At 44.2% G+C, this 19,758-nt stretch overlaps 1 protein-coding gene across 1 annotated transcript in view; it reads right to left on the bottom strand.

Annotated features, from left to right (window-relative positions):
* YPEL2 (yippee like 2) overlaps window positions 1–19,758 on the bottom strand; it is an 83,786-nt gene that overhangs the window by 24,455 nt on the left and 39,573 nt on the right. The window contains exon 2 of the mRNA XM_039368553.1: window positions 14,378–14,689. Coding sequence (XP_039224487.1) covers window positions 14,378–14,494 — 117 coding nt within the window. The 5' untranslated portion in view covers window positions 14,495–14,689. The remainder of the gene's footprint in view (window positions 1–14,377; window positions 14,690–19,758) is intronic.

The raw sequence follows: 19,758 nt of genomic DNA on the forward strand, positions 1-19,758 counted from the left end.
TGTATATAAATTTCTAATGTTGAAATCCAATTGGGGACTTGCCTATAATTCTGTTGCCGGATTTTGGTCCATACATCTATTAACGCCCGTCTGATGTGGTGCCTCCGGAAGTACTGGTGAACTTTATGTTTCTCATCCCATAACATAGCGGGCCATCCCGTCTGCATGTCATGAACTTCCAATTTTAATAATCTCCGGTTTTCCAGTCGAATCCAATCCCGCACCCATAGTAAGATTGTAGATTGATAGTGTTTTTCCAGGTCAGGGAGGCCAAGACCCCCCCTTTCCTTAGCATCCTGTAAAAATTTTAATTTAATCCTTGCTTTTTTTCCTTGCCAAATGAATTTAAGTATGGATTGGTTGAAATTTCGAAAGAATTCCTTTTCTAATTTAATTGGTATACATTGAAATAGAAACCATATTTTAGGTAATACGTTTATTTTGATTACGGCAATTCTATCCATAAAAGAGAGCTGAAGGTTTCTCCAGGTATCTAAGTCAGTTTTAATCTGTTCCCTTAATTTATCATAATTGTCTCTTTTAATTGTCACACACCTAGCTGTTAATTGTATCCCTAAGTATCTTATTTTCTTTGTAATCTGAATGCCTAATCTATCAGCTAGTTCATTTTTCTGTGTTCTAATCATATTCTTCACGAGCATTTTAGTTTTTTCCTTATTTATCTTTAGGCCTGCCATTTTACCATATTCACCCAGTACTTCCATTAGCCTTATCCCTGATTGTAATGGTTCTTCGATTATAAAAACAAGATCGTCAGCAAAGGCTTGCAATTTGAAAATTTCTCTCTTGACCTCTAAAACCTTTAATCTGCTCATCTTTCCGAATCATTCTGTTTAGTACCTCCAGGGACAATATAACAATAGTGGAGATAATGGACAACCTTGTCTTGTACCTATTTGGATTTGAAAGCTTTTAGTAGTTCCATTAATTATCACTTTAGCTACCTGTTTGGAATAAATAGCTTTGAACATGTTTATGAAATTCTCCCCAAAATCCATGTATTCCAATTGGTTAAACATAAAATCCCATTTCACATTGTTGAATGCTTTTTGTGCATCAAGAAAGATTAGTCCCATTTGTTTTTCATTGTGAGCGCCATAATATTCTAATACGTCCAATATGATCCTGACATTATTTCTTATGTATCTTTTGGGTAAAAAACCATTTTGATCCGTATGTATGAATTTTACTAAGAATCTTTCAAGACAGTTAGCCATTATGGCCATGAAAATTTTATAGTCCGAATTTAATAGTGAAATGGGGCTATAGTTTTTAATGAACGCCAAATCTGAATTATCCTTGGGAATCAAAGTGATAGTTGCTTCTTCCCATGACATTGGAATTTTTGCATTCTTCAGGACCTTGTTGAATAGATCTATTAATATTGGACTTAGAGATTCTTGCATAATTTTGTATATTTCTATTGGTAAACCGTCCGGACCTGGGGCTTTATTGTTTTTTTTTTTTTTTAATTGCTTCAGATAGTTCCAAAGATGTTATCTCTTTGTTTAACGTATTTTTAATCTCTTCTGGAACTTTCGGTAGATCAGCTAATTGCAAGTATTTTAGTATATCATCATTATTTTTCCGTTCTACATCTTTATATAATTTCTTATAAAACTCATAGGCCACCATTTTCTTCCTTTCATTCTGATATACCATCTCTCCTTTTTCACTGCATAGTTTGCTAATCCTCTTTTTGTCGTCATGTTTCTTTATTCTGTAGGCCAACCATCTACCTGGTTTATTGGCGTTTTCAAAAAAATTTTGTTTGGTACGTTTTATTTGTTGTCCCAGTTCTTCCTTTTCAATGATATTCATCTTGTGTTTAATTAAATCTATTTGTTGTTTCAGGTCACGCCTTTGTGGTTCTCTTTTGTAAGTTTCCCTCAACCCTGCTAAGTTCTTCTTCAAGATTTCTTTGTCACTGTATTTTAATTTTATTTTCCCTAGCCATGTAAGCAATTGCGACACCTCTCATGTAGGGTTTGGCTGTATCCCATAAATTTTGGCAATTTGTATCTTCCTTTTTATTCATCTGGAAAAAATAGGCCCATTTGATCTTCCAATTTCAATTTAAATTCTTTGTGATTTAAAATTGGTCTTTTCTAAGGTGACCAACCATCCTCCTTTAGGGAGGACAGTCCTCCTTTTGTAGGTTCTGTCTTCCCTCAAAAAGTGTCCTCCTTCATGTCCTCCTTTTCGATATTTGAAGACTAATCTGCAGGGCTTTTTTCCCCTCATAGAACGCTCAGAATGGCGTTCTGGCATCTTTTTTTGATGGTTTTCAACTTTTGCATGAGCTGTGCTACTCCCACTATTGCAGTGGTTCTCAACCTTTTTAATGCTGCGACCCCCAACTGGTCGTAAGTCGAGGACTACTCAACTGGTGCAGCACCGTTTGCAGAAGGGGACTTTTGGCGGGCTCAGCAGGGCAGAGACAGCCTGGACAATTCCTATTGCCTTTTGAAAGCCAATAGAATTAGACTCTATTCAAGAGAGTCTATTCTATTGGCTTTCAAAAGCCAACAGAATAAAAGGGAGTAGCCCAGCTAAGGAAAAGGGGGAAAAAATGGCAGACTGCGTTGTTTGGCGACCCCCGTGAAATGGTCGTTCGACCCCAAATGGGGTCCCGACCCACAGGTTGAGAACCACTGCACTATTGGCTTTCGAAAGCCAATAGGAATTGCTGCTGAGCGCGCCAAAACACCCGGCTAGCAAACTTTGCACATGCAAGTTGTCTGCATTATTGTTGAAATGAATAAAAGTTTCTTTTATTTACGATATTTTTTTCTTCAATTTATTTGTGTCCTCCTTTTCATTGTAAAAAAGTTGGTCACCTTATCTTTTCAGAGTCCACCTTCTTATTTTCTTTTGCCCTCTCCATTTAATTCTAATTGGATTGTGGTCAGCCCATGAATTTGTGTCAGTTATGACATCTTCCACTTCCGAATTTAAGCTTGTTGACAACCACGCCATATCAATCCTGGACCATGAGAGATGTCGCCCTGAAAAATACGTATACTGCTTTTTCCCTGTATTCCTTTCCCTCCAAATATCCAGAATGTTAAACTCCTCCGCCATTTCTAGGAAAGTACTAAGTAATGTTGGTCTAATAATAATCAGTGTTTCTCAACCTTGACAATTTTAAGGCATGTGGACTTCAACTCCCAGTATTCCACAGCCAGCAACGCTGGCTATGGAATTCTGGGAGTTGAAGTCCACATGCCTTAAAATTGTCAAGGTTGAGAAACATTGGTCTAATTCCTTTTCTAGCCTTATCACTTTTATAATCCAATTGTCTATCCTTGATCGCATTGAAATCTCCCATTATGCAAATGTTATCATATTCAAATTCACTATTAATGCTATGTAGTTTTTTATAGAATTGTTTCTGACCTTCATTGGGAGCATAGATTCCCACAAGAGCTATTTTTATTTTATTCAAAATTACTTCTATTATTAAGATTCTACCATCTTCATCATTATAAATATGTTTTGTTGGAATTTCCTTATTAATATATGCTACTACTTCTGCTTTTTTTTTGTTGTGAGAGCGCTGCAAACATATTTCCCAGCTTGGGGCAGTTTAATAAATGTTGGTGCTGTTTTTTTATATGAACTTCTTGTAAAATTATTATATCCAAATTCATCTTGCCCAGTTTATTTAAGAATTTGTTTCCTCTTTAATGGGGAGTTAAAACCATTAACGTTCAGGGATATAATCTCAATTCCTTCTTTTGCCTCTTTATCTATATTTGGATCTTGTTACTATTGTCGGTGAGCCTAAAATTTCTTATTGGCTAAGCAAGACAGTATGTTAAGTGAATTTTGCCCCATTTTATGACTTTTGCCATCGTTGTTAAGTGAATCGATGCCCTTGTTAAGTTAGTCACACGGTTAAGTGAATCTGGATTCCCGATTCAGTTTGCTTGTCACAAGGTCGCAAGAGGGGATCACGTGACCCCCGGGACACTGCAACCGTCATAAGTACATGCCTGTTGACCCCGGGGAGGCTGCAACGGTTGTAAGTGTGGAAAACGGTCGTAAATCCCTTTTTTCCATGCTGCTGTAACTTCAAACGGTCACTAAGCAAATGGTTATATTTTGAGGACTATCTGTTTTTGTGGCCATTGGTGTCCAAATCCAGGGTGCTCATCATGCTGTAGGGGAAAATCTGCACTAAAAACTGCCTATGGAGTACAATTTATTGTAGAGATGACCTTGGAGAAAATATGCAGTATACAAAAATAAAAATATAAGTTTAACCCAGGGAAACGGGAAAGTGTGAGAAAGAAAATCAAGAACGTTCATCTTTGATTCTCTTTGGTATCAGAGGGAAGGGGAAATGCTGTGTAGCTCTCAAGCTTTTGCTATTATAGCTTGTATCGATAAAGTACAATTCTCATATTGTATTTATGTATTTACAGTCATTTGTATCTCACCTTTTATTATTTTTACAAATAACTTAAGGGAGCAAACGTATCCATCAGGTGACCAACCGTCCTCCTTTAGGGAGGACAGTCCTCCTTTTGTAAGTTCTGTCCTCCCTCAAAAAGTGTCCTCCTACATGTCCTCCTTTTGGATATTTAAAGACGAATCTGCAGGGCTTTTTTTCCCCTCATAGAACGCTCAGAATGGCGTTCTGGCACCTTTTTTTGATGGGTTTTTTTTCAACTTTTGCATGAGGTGTGCTACTCCCACTATTGGCTTTCAAAAGCCAATAGGAATTGCTGCTGAGCGCGCCAAAACACCCGGCCGGCAAACTTTGCACATGCAAGGTGTCTGTATTGTTGTTGCAATGAATAAAACGGTTCTTTTGTTTACGATATTTTTTTCTTCAATTTATTTGTGTCCTCCTTTTCATTGTAAAAAAGTTGGTCACCTTAGTATCCAACACATCTTCTTCCTCCTGTTTTCCCCATAACAATAACCCTGTGAGGTGGATTGGGCTGAGAGAGGGGGGGGGGACTAGTCTAAAGTCACCCAGGCAATTTTCATGCTAAAATGGGACTAGAACTCACATTCTCCTGGTGATTGGCCCAAAGTCACCCAGTGGCTTTCATGCATAAGGCGGGCCTAGAACTCACCGTCCTCTGGTGATTGGCCCAAAGTCAACCATTCGGCTTTCACGTCTAAGGCTGGACTAGAACTCTCTGTCCCCTGGTGATTGGCCCAAAGTTACCCAACCATTTTTCACGGTTAAGGCGGGACTAGAAGTCACCGTCCTCTGCCGATTGGGCTAAAGTTACCCAGCCAGCTTTCATGTCTAAGGCGGGACTAGAACTCATCACCTACCACTTTCTAGCCTGGTGCCTTAATCACTAGACCAGACCAAACTGGCTCTTTATTATTATTAGTTATAGTGCTTCTTCTCTGCTCTGTCCTACCTCGAAGGGGTTGACAGTTGATGTTGAATTTTTAAGGTGCTAAACGGTTCTCTGCTTATGCCAGTCTCGGTAGAATGTGCACCGTGGTCAAAGAAGGTCCTTGAGAAGATATTCCAACTGCCAGACACTTGACTATTTGTTGTTGTTAATTGCGAAGTCGTGTCCGACCCATCGCGACCCCATGGACAATGTTCCTCCAGGTCTTCCTGTCCTCTATCATCTTCTGGAGTCCATTTAAGTTCACGCCTCCTGCTTCAGTGACTCCACCCAGCCATCTCATTTGCATGTGCGAATGGGACTTTTCCTCCATGGATTTCAGCCATCAGAACGTTCCCTTGCTGCTTCAAACTCTTCTGTTGTCTTGCTCTAAAAAGTTTGACTGACCTCTAAACTGGGCATTGCTCAAGATAAATTTCAACCTCTCACCAACTTCCCTCTAGGCCACAAGCCGGGCATCACTAGGGATTTGCAAAGGTCCTGAATTAAGAAAATGGAGCTACAATTTGGGGGAACTGTTTTCAGGGCCCAGACATGGATGCATTTACGATTTGCAAGGATATTTGGGCTCCCTCCTCTTTCCTTGTCCCCATATTATGGTTTAGTATCTTGGTTGCTGTGTTAAGGACTAGAAACTTGGTTAAAAGAAATGAACAATACTGGCAGATGAGATTTTTATGGTAAATTAGGGTTTTGATTCCTCTCCCAGCTCCAAATTCTCTTTTTTATTGCCTTCTTAGAACAATTCCAGTTTAGCTGTCCTAATAGTGCAGTGGTTCTCAACCTGTAGTTCGGGACCCCATTTGGGGACAAATGACCATTTCACGGGGGTCGCCAAACAACGCAGTCCACCATTTTTCCCCCTTTTCCTTAGATGTGCTACTCCCTTTTATTCTATTGGCTTTCAAAAGCCAATAGGAATTGTCCAGGCTGTCTCTGCCCTGCTGAGCCTGCCAAAAGTCCCATTCTGCAAACGGTACTACACCAGTTGAGTAGTCCTCAACTTACGACCGGTTGAGTAGTCCTCGACTTACGACCGGTTGGGGGGTCGCGGCATTAAAAAGGTTGAGAACCACTGTAATAGTTGCTCTATTAATTTTGGAGTCTGTCACGTGATCCCCTTTTGCGACCTTCTAGCAAGCAAAATCAATGGGGAAGCCGGACTCACTTAACAACCGTGTTACTACCTTAACAACGGCCGTGATTCACTTAACAACTGTGGTTGCAGTAGTCCAATTATGACCGTGGCAGTCCCATTGTGACCAAGGCAGTCACTTTACAACTGCCACAAAGGTAATCAGAAAATTGGATTGGTCACGTGGGAGACTTGATTTATGACCATTATGAGTTACAACTGTGATAGCCAGGCGCCATTACAGTCGTAACTCAAGGACTATCTTTACAGCGGGGGGGGGGTTGTGAAGGGAGGGTAATATTCTATTGTGCCCAGAACAAAAGCAGAGATTATCTCCTTGCCCCCAAAAAGGGCTGATTAGAAAGAACTCTGAAACTAATCCCATAGAGCAGGGGTCCCCAACCCCTGGTCCGTGGACCAGTACCGGGCCACGGCATTCCAGCAACCGATCCGCACAAACAAGGAAAGCCCCATCCGCGGGATGCAGACAGCACACAAAACAACGCACTCTCCGCTCCATGGAAAAACCTCTCTCCACGTAACCGGTCCCTGGTGCCCAAAAGGTTGGAGACCTCTGCCGCAGAGGCACTATTCTTTATTGGATTATTTTTATAAAGATCTTTTTTTTTCCCCAATGGAAGAAGTTTTTCCTAGAGAGGATAATCAGATCTGGACTGCAATACTCTGAAGAACCAGCAGAGGGCAGCAAGAAAATTCCGTGCTGCCCTCTAGTGGATTACTGGAGTTTTGCAGCTCAGATCTCACCGTCCTATTCTCCAGGCTCAGTTACAACTATTTCCCCGGTCGAGGCACTTTAATTGTGATCGGTTGGTTTGAAGGAAAGAAAAGAGGAGGTGTAGGACGCCAGAAAAACATTCTTGACATAATTCCATAATCAACATTGCTTATTTCTTCTAACGGAAAAAAGGCAGCATCAAACGACAGAAAACAGATTATTTGGTTGGAACTGTGCGTATGTCTGGGTGCACGCACCAAACTTAATTAAAAACTCCAGTTCCAGAGGCAAATCTAGGAAGTCCTCGAATTGCAACCACAATTGGGGCTGCAACGACCATTGCTAAGTGATACAGTCATTAAGCGAGACATCCTCAGATGGGGGACCAGTTGTATGACCATTTTATGGTGTGGTTCTTAAGCAAATCACAGGCACGGACGATCAGGAAACTTTATTTCAGTGGGGCCCCCAACCTTTTGGGCACCAGGGACCGGTTCCGTGGAAGGGGTTTTTCCGTGGACTGGAGGGGGTGTGGTTTCGTGTACTGCTTGTATCCCGCGGATGGGCCGTTTGCTTCTTTGCGTGGACCGGTTTTTGGCACGCTGCAGCCCGCTACCGGTCCACAGTCCGGGGGGGGGTTGGGGACCCCTGCTCAAATTTACAGAGGTTATGGTTGCACCCAAAGGGGACTTAAGGAGCTTATCTGTTCAGCAAGAACCTTGCTGACCATGTTCCAAGTTCCTAGTCCTCATTATAATATACAGGTAGTCCTCGACCTACAACAGTTCATTTCGCGACGGTCCAAATTTACAACAGCCCTGGAAAAAGTGACATGACTGTTTTTCACACTGACGGCCGTTGCAGCATCCCCGTGGCCATGTGATCCACATTCCACTGCTCAGGCAACTGACTCATATTTATGACGGTTGCAGTATCCTGGGGTCACATGATACCCTTTTGCGACCTTCTGACAAAGTCCACAACTGCGGTGATTCAACTTGACACCCACCCACCCCCCGCATGAAAGGTCATAAAGCGGGGCAAAACTCAACTAACAACTGTCTCTCTTAGCAACATAAAATTTTGGGCATAAGTCAAGGACTACTTGCACTGCTCAGCTGTGAAGCTAAAAGGGCTTCAGCAGAGCTGGGGTTTTTCCCTGCACAGACCACTTTGCGGGCCGCGAAGCAAAGCGGTGGTTAATTTTATAAGCTTTTTTTGCCAGCGTCGTTAAGCAAATCACGACGTTAAGTGAATCATATGATCGTTAAGAGAATCTGGCTTCCTCCATAGACTTTGCTTGTGGGAAACTGGCTCGGAAAGATGCAAATGGTGATCGCCAGGATGCTGCAAATGTCCTAAGTAGGTGCTGGTTGTCAAGAGCCTAAATCAGGAGTCTTCAAACTTGGCCACTTTAAGACTTGTGAACTTCAACTCCCAGAATTCCTCAGCCAGGCACACCTGGCTGAGGAATTCTAGGAATTGAAGTCCACAAGTCTTAAAGTTGCCAAGTGCTGGCCGAGGAATTCTGGGAGTTGAAGTCCACAAGTCTTAAAGTGGCCAAGTTTGAAGACCCCTGGCCTAAATTGCCATCATGTGGCTTCTTTGGGATACGGCGCCAGTCGTAAGTGTGAAAAATGGTCATCACCATAAATTATTCTTTTCAGGGCCACTGCAGCTTTGGTAACGGCGGTCGCTAAACGAATGGTTGTAAGTTGAGGACTACCCATAAAATGAAGACAACGATGATGTAGTAGCCAGAATTCTAGTCCTCTCTTTAGCTTGGGTGACTTTGGGACAGTCCCTCCCTCTCGGCACAACCCACCTCACAGGGTCGTTGTTGTGAGGACAATGGGAGGCTGGAGTAGTACAAAACAAAAAGCAGGATAAAAATGAAATAACTAAATAAAGAAAAATTATTTGCAGGTAGTCCTCGACTTATTCTAGACATTCACCTGTCTGAGATGGTATGGTTCTGTATGGTTCTCCTGCTTGAGCAGGGGGCTGGACTAGAAGATCTCCAAAGGGCCTTTCCAGCTCTATTGTGTTCTGTTCTGCTCTACTATTCTGTTCTGCTCTGTTCTGTTCTATTCTATTCTACTCCTGTTCTGTTTTGTTCTGTTCTGCTCTATTCTATTCTGTTCTATTCTATTCTATTCTGTTCTGTTCTACTCCTATACTGTTTTGCTCTGTTCTGCTCTATTCTGTTCTATTCTATTCTGTTCTGTTCTGTTCTACTCCTATACTGTTCTACTAGTCTGTTCTGCTGTACTCTGTTCTGTTGTATTCTGTTCTACTCCTATTCTATTCTATTCTATTCTATTCTATTCTATTCTATTCTACTCTACCTCATTATTCTATTCTATTCTATTCTAAATTCTATTCTATTCTAAATAAAGATTCTATTCTATTCTGTTCTGTTTTATTCTATTCTAAATATTCTATTCTATTCTAATTCTATTCTAAATAAAGATTCTATTCTATTCTGTTCTCTTCTCTTCTATTCTAAATATTCTATTCTATTCTAATTCTAATTCTATTCTATTCTACTCTATTCTATTCCATTCCTTATTTCTATTCTATTCTGTTCCTTATTTCTATTCTATTCCTTATTTCTATTCTATTCCTTATTTCTATTCCATTCCTTATTTCTATTCTATTCCTTATTTCTATTCCATTCCATTCCATTCCTATTCTATTCCATATATTCTATTCTATTCTATTCACAATAAAGATTCTATTCTATTCCATTCTCTTGCCCAAAATCCAGTCCAAAAGTTCTGTTGCTAGGCGCGGCAGTTGTTGAGTGAATTTTGCCCCGTTTTGTGACCTTTTCTTGTCACGGTTGTTAAGTGAAGCACTTCAGTTGTTAAGTTAATAACACAAATTGTTAACTGGCTTCCCGGTTGACTCTGCTTGTCAGAAGGTCGCAAAAGGGGATCACACGATCCTGGGGCGCTGCAGCCGTCATAAATACGAGTCATTGGCCAGGCGTTTGACTTTTGATCACATGATCATCAGGATGCTACAATGGTTGTAAGTGTGAAAAACGGTCCTAAGTCACTTTTTGCAGTGCCGCTGTAACTTCAAACGGTCACTAAACGAACTGTTGTAAATCGAGGACTTACCTGTATACCCGAGGCCACCCAAAATTCTGGTAGGCCCAGTTATTCAAGCCTTATAAATCAGTGGTTCTCAACCTGTGGGTCGGGACCCCATTTGGGGTCAAACGACCATTTCATGGGGGTCGCCAAACAACGCAGTCCGCCATTTTTCCCCCCCTTTTCCTTAGCTGTGCTACTCCCTTTTATTCTATGGGCTTTTGAAAGCCAATAGAATAGACTCTCTTGAATAGAGTCTAATTCTATTGGCTTTCAAAAGCCAATAGGAATTGTCCAGGCTGTCTCTGCCCTGCTGAGCCCGCCAAAAGTCCCATTCTGCAAACGGTGCTGCAACAGTTGAGTAGTCCTCGACTTATGACCGGTTGAGCAATCCTCGACTTACGACCGGTTGGGGGGGTCGCAGCATTAAAAAGGTTGAGAACCACTGTTATAAATGCTTGAAAGAAATAAACTAAACATTCCAGTCATTTCCAAACTTTGATCGTCCAGCTCTCCCGGGGTAAAAGTGCAACAATTTCAATCCACAATCACAGCCTGAAGCATACAATGTTCCTCCAGATGGAACCCACAAAACCGCATTCCGCTCCTTTGCTTTCGGCCAGATTCCTATTTTGGCCAGACAACAAAGCCACAATAAGGAATCTTCTCGCTAATCGAACTCGAGACCACAGAGGCAAAAATCAAGCCAGAAAATAAATCAAATGTTCCCCCGTGCACCTGCCAGAAACAAGGGCACCCGATGAACCAACAAAAAAAATGAAAAAAAGTTATGAAAGTCTGCAAATCTTTTATTTCCCGGAACGGATCTAAGGGAACTGGATAAAAGCATCAAAGCAACCCATTTAGCCTTCTTGAAATAAAAACCTACTGATAAAGAACTATTCCCCCCCCCCCCGACAAAACAGTTGGTCAACACACACTCGCCCTCAAAACCCGCACAACTCTACTATGCAATACAGGTAGTCCTCAACTTACGACCACACAATTGAGCCTAACGTTTCTGTTGCTAAGTGAGATGGGTTGTTAAGTCTTTTTTTTTTTTTTGGCCCCAATTCACAACCTTCCTTGCCACAGCTGGTAAGTGAATGACTGCAGTTGTTAAGTGAGTAACAAGGTTGTTAAGCGAATCTGGCTTCCCCGTCGACTTGTGAGAAGGTCGCAAATGGTGGTCACATGACCTCAGGACATGGCAGCCGTCATCAATATGAGTCAGTTGCCAAGCGGCTGGATTTTGATCATGTTGTGATTCCTCACTGGCCCGTGAATCCGGCAGCTGAGTTTGAGGACTCAGAGGAGGAGGAGGAGGAGGGGCCTGGCGTGACATCAAAGTCAGAGGAAGGCTCTGAGCAGCTCCAAGACTTACAGTCGGACGAGGAGCCTGGCCCCTCTACTCGCGCTCAGGCTGAGACACAGCTGTGTTGAGAGCCTGAGTTGGACAGTGATGAAGAACAGCTGGGACAAATCCCGGATGCACGAATGCGCAAGCAAGAGAAGCAAGTAGGATAGAGGAATGCAATGGGGTGGCTCCAAAGGCAAAGGCATTAGGAAGTCACACCTTGAGGTGGCCCCAGCGGCATGAGAGGAGGTCCCGGAGGGATGTTTCATGGCGACCGTGGCGGAGACAGAGGTAGATTCCAAGTAGGCCATGGCATGGGTCGTGGGGGCTTCGGAGGGGGCCGGCGAGGAGGCCCTGGGGGGCCCCCTGGACCTCTTATGGAACAGCCAGGAGGCCAAGGCAGCAGGCGTGGAGGACCAGGGAAGATGGACAAGGGGGAGCACCATCAGCACCGCAGAGACCGGCCCTATTAGCGGCCAGCGACTCCCCCCTTTTTTTCCTGCTGGACTGCATTTACTACCAGATTTATTTTTTAAACCAGAAAATGTTTTAAATTTATAATTCCATATTTATAATGTTGGCCCACAACATTATGATGATTCCTTGTCTGTACTTAGTATTTTTCATCATTTGTGGAGAAACATTAAAACAAAAGTTAAATGGTAAAAAAAAAAAAAGGAAGCCACATCTTGGCTGAATTATAAAAGGGAAAGTGTGGGAGGTACTGGTTGCTGAAGGCAGCCATTCGTGTTGAGGATCGAGTTTCTGTGAACTGTGTTTTATAACAACAACAACAACAACACCCCGGACTTAACCATTGTCGATAAGAAAGACAAAAAAGTCTGGATAGTGGACGTGGCAGTGCCTGGAGACAGCAGAATAGACAAGAAAAAACTGGAGAAGATAACAAAATACAAAGATCTGCAAATAGAAATAGAAAGACTGTGGCAAAAGCAAGCAAGGGTAGTACCAATAGTCATAGGCGCCTTGGGTGCAATCCCAAAACAACTGGAGCACCACTTGAACACCATCACCGGCATTGACAAATTTGCTATTAGTCAATTGCAAAAGGTGGCCTTACTAGGAACTGCTTCCATCCTGCGACGATATCTGTAATACCATCAAACATCCACATCTGCCTATCCCAGGTCCTGGGTAAGGACTTGATAGGTAGACAAAATGCCAAATCCAGTCTGAACATCTGGCTGACTGTGTGATGATCCATAGTAATAATAATAATAAAAAAAGTTGGAAGGGACCTTGGAGGTCATCTAGACCAACCTCCTCCTCAGGCAGGAAACCCTATACCATTTCAGACAAATGGCTGTCCAGTCTCTTCTTAAAAACTTCCAGTGTTGGAGCATTCACCACTTCTGGAAGCAGGTTGTTCCACTGGTTAACTGTTCTGTCAGAAAGTTTCTCCTTAGTTCTAGGTTGCTTCTCTCCTTGATGAGTTTCCATCCCTTGCTTCTTGTCTGGCCTTCAGGCGCTTTGGAGAATAGCTTGATTCCCTCTTCTTTATGGCAGCCACTGAGATATTGGAATACTGCTATCCTGTCCCCCCTCGTCTTTCTCTTCATTAAACTAGACATACCCAATTCCATCAACCGCTCCTGATATGCTTTAGCCTCCAGTCCCCTAATCATCTTTTGTTGTTCTTCTCTGTACTCTTTCTAGAGTCTTTTTCTTCTTCTTTTTCTTCTTTTTTACATCGTGGTGATCAAAACTGGATGCGGTATTCCAAGTGGGGCCTTCCCAAGTTTTGTTTGCCTTGGACATTTATTCAGGTCTGTGAATAATAAAAGGGTTTTTTTGTTTTTTTCCCTGCGATTCCAGCTTGCTTGTTGGAAGAGGGGTTTCTCCTTGCGAGCTTAACAAAGACTCTCGTAGGCTGGGATAGAACAGATCAACTGACCATGGAAATGCTGCAGCGGTCGTTTAAGTGTGAAAATGGCTATTTTTTTCAGTGCGGTTGTAACTTGGAACAGTCACTAAATGAACTGTTGTAAGTCGAGGACTATTTGTAGTCAATTTTTGGGAAAGAAGACCCACCGAATCTGAGGTTTTGGAAAAGCAACATAAGGCTGTGTTTCCATCCTGGCAGAGATTGTCTCCCCAAAGTTGGTTCCCGATAATTATAATTACAATTATCAAATTACTTTTTCTGGAGGAAAAATACAGGGAGTCCTCAAATTCCAATCGTTTGTTCAGTGACTGTTTCAAGTTGCAACAACACTGAAAAAAGTGACTTAGGACTGTTTTTCACACAACCACTGCAGCATTCCCGTGGTCCCGTGATCAAAATTCAGACGCTTGGCAACCAGCACGTATTTATGGTGGTTGCAGTGCCTTGGGGGGTCATGTGATCCCTTTTTGCGACCAGCAAAGTCAATGGGGAAACCAGATTCATTTAACAACCGTGTTACTAGCTGAACAACTGCAGTGATTCACTTAACAACTGGGGCAACAAGGTTGTAAAATGAGGCAAAACTCACTTGACGTATCTCTCTTAGCAACATAAATTTAGGGTTCGGTTTGTAGTCGTAAGGCTACCTCCACATGAAACCAACCATTAAAACTGTCTTGGTTGTTCAATTTCCCAGGCACTCTAGCAGTCCTCCCCGCTTGAGGACGACCTACCTTTGAAATTAGTTCGTCGTGGTTGGCCAGGTGAGCCCTGCAGTGGATGCAGCTGTACGTGCGATGGCACGAAGGCAGGTACGCTTGGAATGTCTTGGACCGGGTCATCTTCACCATTGGCGCCACCGAATGTTGCGTGAACTCGGAGGTGGCCCAGGAGGTCCTCCTACACGACGGGTCGCAGGGGAAACACTGGAACACGCAGGTAAAGGCCGTGATTTGGCAGGGTGTGGGTGTGGCGCAGGCTCCACACGCTGGCAATGCCTTCGGGATAACAGAATGGGGCACAGGAGCCAACCGACCCACGTTAACCTGAGTGGACAAAAGAATGAGAAAGAATGGGTTTTCCAAACAACAGTCAGCTCTCGTATGAACCTTCGGCGTTCCAGTTCTGGGTAAGCTATCTCAGGTTGTTGCCATGTCAGCCTTCACAGACAGACCCAGATAAGAGCCCTGGTGGTGCAGTAGTCAAAATACAGTAGTGTAGGCTGACTCCGCCCATAGCCAGGAGTTCAATCCTGACTGGTTCAAGGTTGACTCAGCCTTCCATCCTGAGTTCAGTAAAATGAGGACCCTATTCCTTCCTTCCTTCCTTCCTTCCTTCCTTCCTTCCTTCCTTCCTTCCTTCCTTCCTTCCTCCCTCCCTCCCTCCCTCCCTCCCTCCCTCCCTCCCTCCCTCCCTATGGTGGTGCAGTGGTTAAAATGCAGTATTGCAGGCTGACTTTGCCCACTGCCAGGAGTTTGATTCTGACCGGCTCAAGGTTGACTCAGCCTTCCATTCTTCTGAGGTTGGTAAAATGTAAACCACTTAGAGAGGGCTGTAAAGCACTGGGAAGCGGTATATAAGTCTAAGGCAGTGGTTCTCAACCTGTGGGTCGGGACCCCATTTGGGGTCGAACGACCATTTCACGGGGGTCGCCAAACAACGCAGTCCGTCATTTTTTTTCCCCCTTTTCCTTAGCTGTGCTACTCCCTTTTATTCTATTGGCTTTTGAAAGCCAATAGAATAGACTCTCTTGAATAGAGTCTAATTCTATTGGCTTTCAAAAGCCAATAGGAATTGTCCAGGCTGTCTCTGCCCTGCTGAGCCCGCCAAAAGTCCCATTCTGCAAACGGTGCTGCAAGTTGTCTGCAGCAAAGGCGAGCTGTCTGGAAGTTTCCACCCCTCCCTGCTGAGCAACTACTAAAAATGTAAGTAAAAGAGGGCCAGGGGTGGGAGGTGGGAGGCCGGCGGGCGCAGGGAGGGTTGCTGGCGTGCGTGGGGCCCAGCGGGTGCCTTACCTCCCTTGGGCTGGGCCAGCTGGTGGCCCAGTCGGTGGTCAGCCTGCACCGTCTCTGCCCCTTGCCAGCTACGCCTCGGCCGGCGCAGGGGGCGGCACCATGCATGTGCGGCGCTCCTGGGCAGGGAAAGTCCTCGACTTACGACCAGTTGGGTAGTCCTCAACTTACGACCGGTTGGGGGTCGCGGCATTAAAAAGGTTGAGAACCACTGGTCTAAGGGCTATTGCTATTGTTATGTATTTGTGACACTTCTGCGGTCCCAGAGTCACGTGATCCTTTTCTGCCACCTTCTGACAAGCAAAGCCAATGGGTGAGCTGGATTCACTTCCCTGTCAGAAGGTCACAAAAGATGATCGCGTGACCCCAGATCACTGCAACCGTCATAAGTACATGCCAGTTGCCAAGCGTCTGAATTTTGATCACGTGACCACAGGGATGCTGCAATGGCCATCAATGTGAAAAACAATCATGTCACTTTTTTTCAGTGCTGAATGGTCACTAAACAAAGAATTGTAAGACGAGGACTACCTTTATTTACCCCACTGAAAGGGGGAATCCCCAGAAACCAGATCAAGGAAAGAGCAGGAAGAAACTGACCTGCCCCTGCTTGGAGCAATCCGGTCACTTTTCTCTCAAAGGTGACCGGAATCAACTCCGGTTTTGCTGAAAATTTTCCACCATGATCCCCATCACAAGGTCTGGCTTTGCACAACGCCTTGGGCCAGGTCAGTGAAGCCCTCAGGCTGCAGTTGCACAAAATACTGAATCTGCTTGCTGTTAATCTGTTAGGGCAATCTCTGGCCTTGTGGCTTGATTACGGCTCAGTGTTTTGCAGTGTTTAGAAAAATGGGCTAATTTGGGCACTGTGTTTGAGAAGGCAACTGAGAGAGGGAGAAAGAAGAAAGAGACAGCAGGAAGAAAGGAAGGAAGGAAGGGAGGAAGGAAGGGAGGGAGGGAGGGAGGGAGGAAAGGAAGGAAGGAAGGAGGGGGGGACGGAGGGAGGGAGGGAAGGAAGAAGAGAGAGAGGGAGGGAAGGGAGGAAAGAGGAGAGGGAGGGAGGGAAGGAGGGATGGAAGGAAGGAAGGAAGAAGGAGAGGGAGGGAGGGAAGGAAGGAAAGAGGGGAGAGAGGGAGGGAAGGAGGGGAGAGAGGAAGGGAAGGAGGGAAGGAAGGAAGGAAAGAGGGGAGGGAGGGAAGGAAGGAAGGAAGGAGGGGGACAGAGGGAGGGAAGGAAGAAGAGAGGGAGGGAGGGATGGAAGGAAGGAAGGAAGGAAGGGAAGGAAGGAAGGAAGGAAGGAAGGAAGGAAGGAAGGAAGGAAGGAAGGAAGGAAAGAGGGGAGAGAGGGAGGGACGGAGGGAGGGAGGGAAGGAAGGGCCAGATTCCTACAACCACATTTGTAGCACGTGGTTGTAGGAGTTGTGGCATCACCGTAGCACCCAAACATCCTATCCCAGCAATCCCAGAAGAAAAAACAGGAGACATCTACAAAAGGGTCCCCAACCCCTTGGCTATGCACCAGTACCGGTCCATGGCCTGTTAGAAAACGGGCTGTACAGCTGGAGGTGAGCGGCAGGCGAGCAAAACTGCACACACGTGGGATCTAGATTGCACGCTCCTCCTCACCCCAGTCCGTGGAAAAACCGTCTTCCACAAAGGCAGTCCCAGGTGCCCAAAAGATTGGGGGACCCCTAATATATAACACGCAGGGTAAGGACTGTAATAGCCGCTTTGTAGAACAAACAGGGAGAAGACTTGCAGAGCGCATCCATGAATACTATTTAGAGCAGGGAAAGATGGAGGGCAATAGGTTGCCTACTACTGATCTAGGACAGGGGGAGGGAACCTTGGCTCTTTTGTGACTCGTGGACTTCAACTCCCAGAATTCCTAAGCCAGCATGGCTCCGCTTGGAAACCCCTCCCTTTCCCCTCAGCATGGCTGGCTCAGGAATTCTGGGAGTTGAAGTCCACGAGTCATAAAAGGGCCAAGGTTGCCTATCCCTGGCCTAGTTTAATGAAAAAGACTAGAGGTGACCTGACAGCAGTCTTCCGATATTGGAGGGGCTGCCTCAAAAAAAGAGGTTGTGTGTGTGTGTGTGTGTGTGTGTGCGTGTGTGTGTGTCAACCTATTTTCCAAAGCATCAGAAGGCCGAACAAGAAGCAGTGGATGGAAACTAATCAAGGAGAGAAGCAACCTAGAACAGAGGAGAGGTTTCCTGGCAGTGAGAACAATCAATCAGTGGAACTACCTGCCTCTAGAAGTTGTGGGATGCTCCAGTACTGGAGGTTTTTAAGAAGAGATTGGACAGCCATTTGTCTGAAAATGGTACCTGAATAGGGGTTGGACTACAAGACCTCCGAGGTCCCTTCTGTTATTCTGTTCTGTTACTTTGTTATTCTATCTCTGATTGTGTATTCATCCCATAAAAATCTGGAATGGTAAAGGATGAAGCCATGGTGGTGCAGTGCATAGAGAAGAGCAACAAAGATGATCATGGGATTGGAGGCTAAAACATACAAGGAATGGTTGCTGGAATTGGGTATGTCTAGTTGAATGAAGAAAAGGACGAGGGGGGACATGATAGCAGTGTTCCAGTATCTCAGGGGTTGCCCCGAAGAAGAGGGAGTCAGGCTACTTTCCAAAGCACCAGAAGGCAGGACAAGAAGCAATGGATGGAAACTAACCAAAGAGAGAACCAATCTAGAAATAAGGAGAAACTTCCTGACAGTGAGAACAATTAACCAGTGAAATAACCTGCCTCCATAAGCGGTGAATGCTCCAACACTGGAAGTTTTTAAGAAGAGACTGGACAGCCATTTGTTCGAAATGGTATAGGGTTTCCTGCCTGAGCAGGGGGTTGGACAAGATGACCTCCAAGGTCCCTTCCAACTTTATTATTATTATTATTATTATTATGGATCATTGCATAGTCAGCCAGATGTTCAGACTGGATTTGGCATTTTGTCTACCTATCGAGTCCTTACCCAGGACCTGGGATAGGCAGATGTGGATGTTTGATGGTATTACAGTTATCGTCGCAGGATGGAAGCAGTTCCTAGTAAGGCCGCCTTTTGCAATTGACTAATAGCGAATTTGTCAATGCCAATGCTGTTCAAGTGGTGCTCCAGTTGTTTTGGGATTGCACCCAAGGAGCCTATGACTATGGGTACTACCCTTGCTTGCTTTTGCCACAGTCTTTCTATTTCTATTTGTAGGTCTTTGTATTTTGTTATCTTCTCCAGTTCTTTCTCATCTATTCTGCTGTCTCCAGGCACTGCCACATCCACTATCCAGACTTTTTTGTCTTTCTATCGACAATTGTTAAGTCTGTGGTGTTATGTTGCAGGTGCTTGTCTGTTTGAATTCTGAAGTCCCAGAGCAGTTTAATTTTATCATTTTCTATGACTTTCTCTATTTTATTATCCCACCAGTTTTTGCTTACAGGCAAATGATATTTTTTGCAGATCTTCCAATGCACCATTGTTGCTACTTTGTCATTCCGCTGCTTGTAATCAGTTTGTGCAATCTTCTTGCAACAGCTTACCAAGTGGTCCACTGTTTCTTCAGCTTCTTTGCATAAGCAGCACTTACTGTCTGTTGCTGTCTTCTCAATTTTGACTTTATATGCATTTGTCCTTAAGGCTTGGTCTTGTGCAGCCAGAATTAGTCCCTCGGTCTCTTTCTTCAATTTTCCTGCTCTTAGCCATTGTCAGGTCTTATTATTATCTGCTTTCCCAGCTATTTTTTTAGTGTATTGGCCATGTAGTGCTTTGTCTCTATTCTGTTCTTCATTTGGTCTTTCTTGTAGGCCAGTTTGGTCTCTCCAGTAGTCAGTAAGCCTTCCTGATATACTAATTTCAGTGCATCTTCGTCATTGTTCTTCAGATATTCTTCCAAAGCCATTTTTTCTTCTTCAACCATCTGATGTACTTGCAGCATTCCACGCCCACCTATTTGCCTTGGTAGATAAAGTCTGTCGTCGTCATCGTCATCATCATCATCATTATTATAGAATTCAGTACTGTAGGCTACTTCGGCTGACTGCCGGCTGCCGCAGTTCGATTCTCATCAGCTCAAGTTCGACTCGGCCTTCCATCCTTCC

Source organism: Crotalus tigris, unplaced genomic scaffold (assembly GCF_016545835.1).
Source record: "Crotalus tigris isolate CLP2741 ecotype Arizona unplaced genomic scaffold, ASM1654583v1 scf7180000020823.416525, whole genome shotgun sequence".
NCBI lineage: Eukaryota > Metazoa > Chordata > Lepidosauria > Squamata > Viperidae > Crotalus > Crotalus tigris.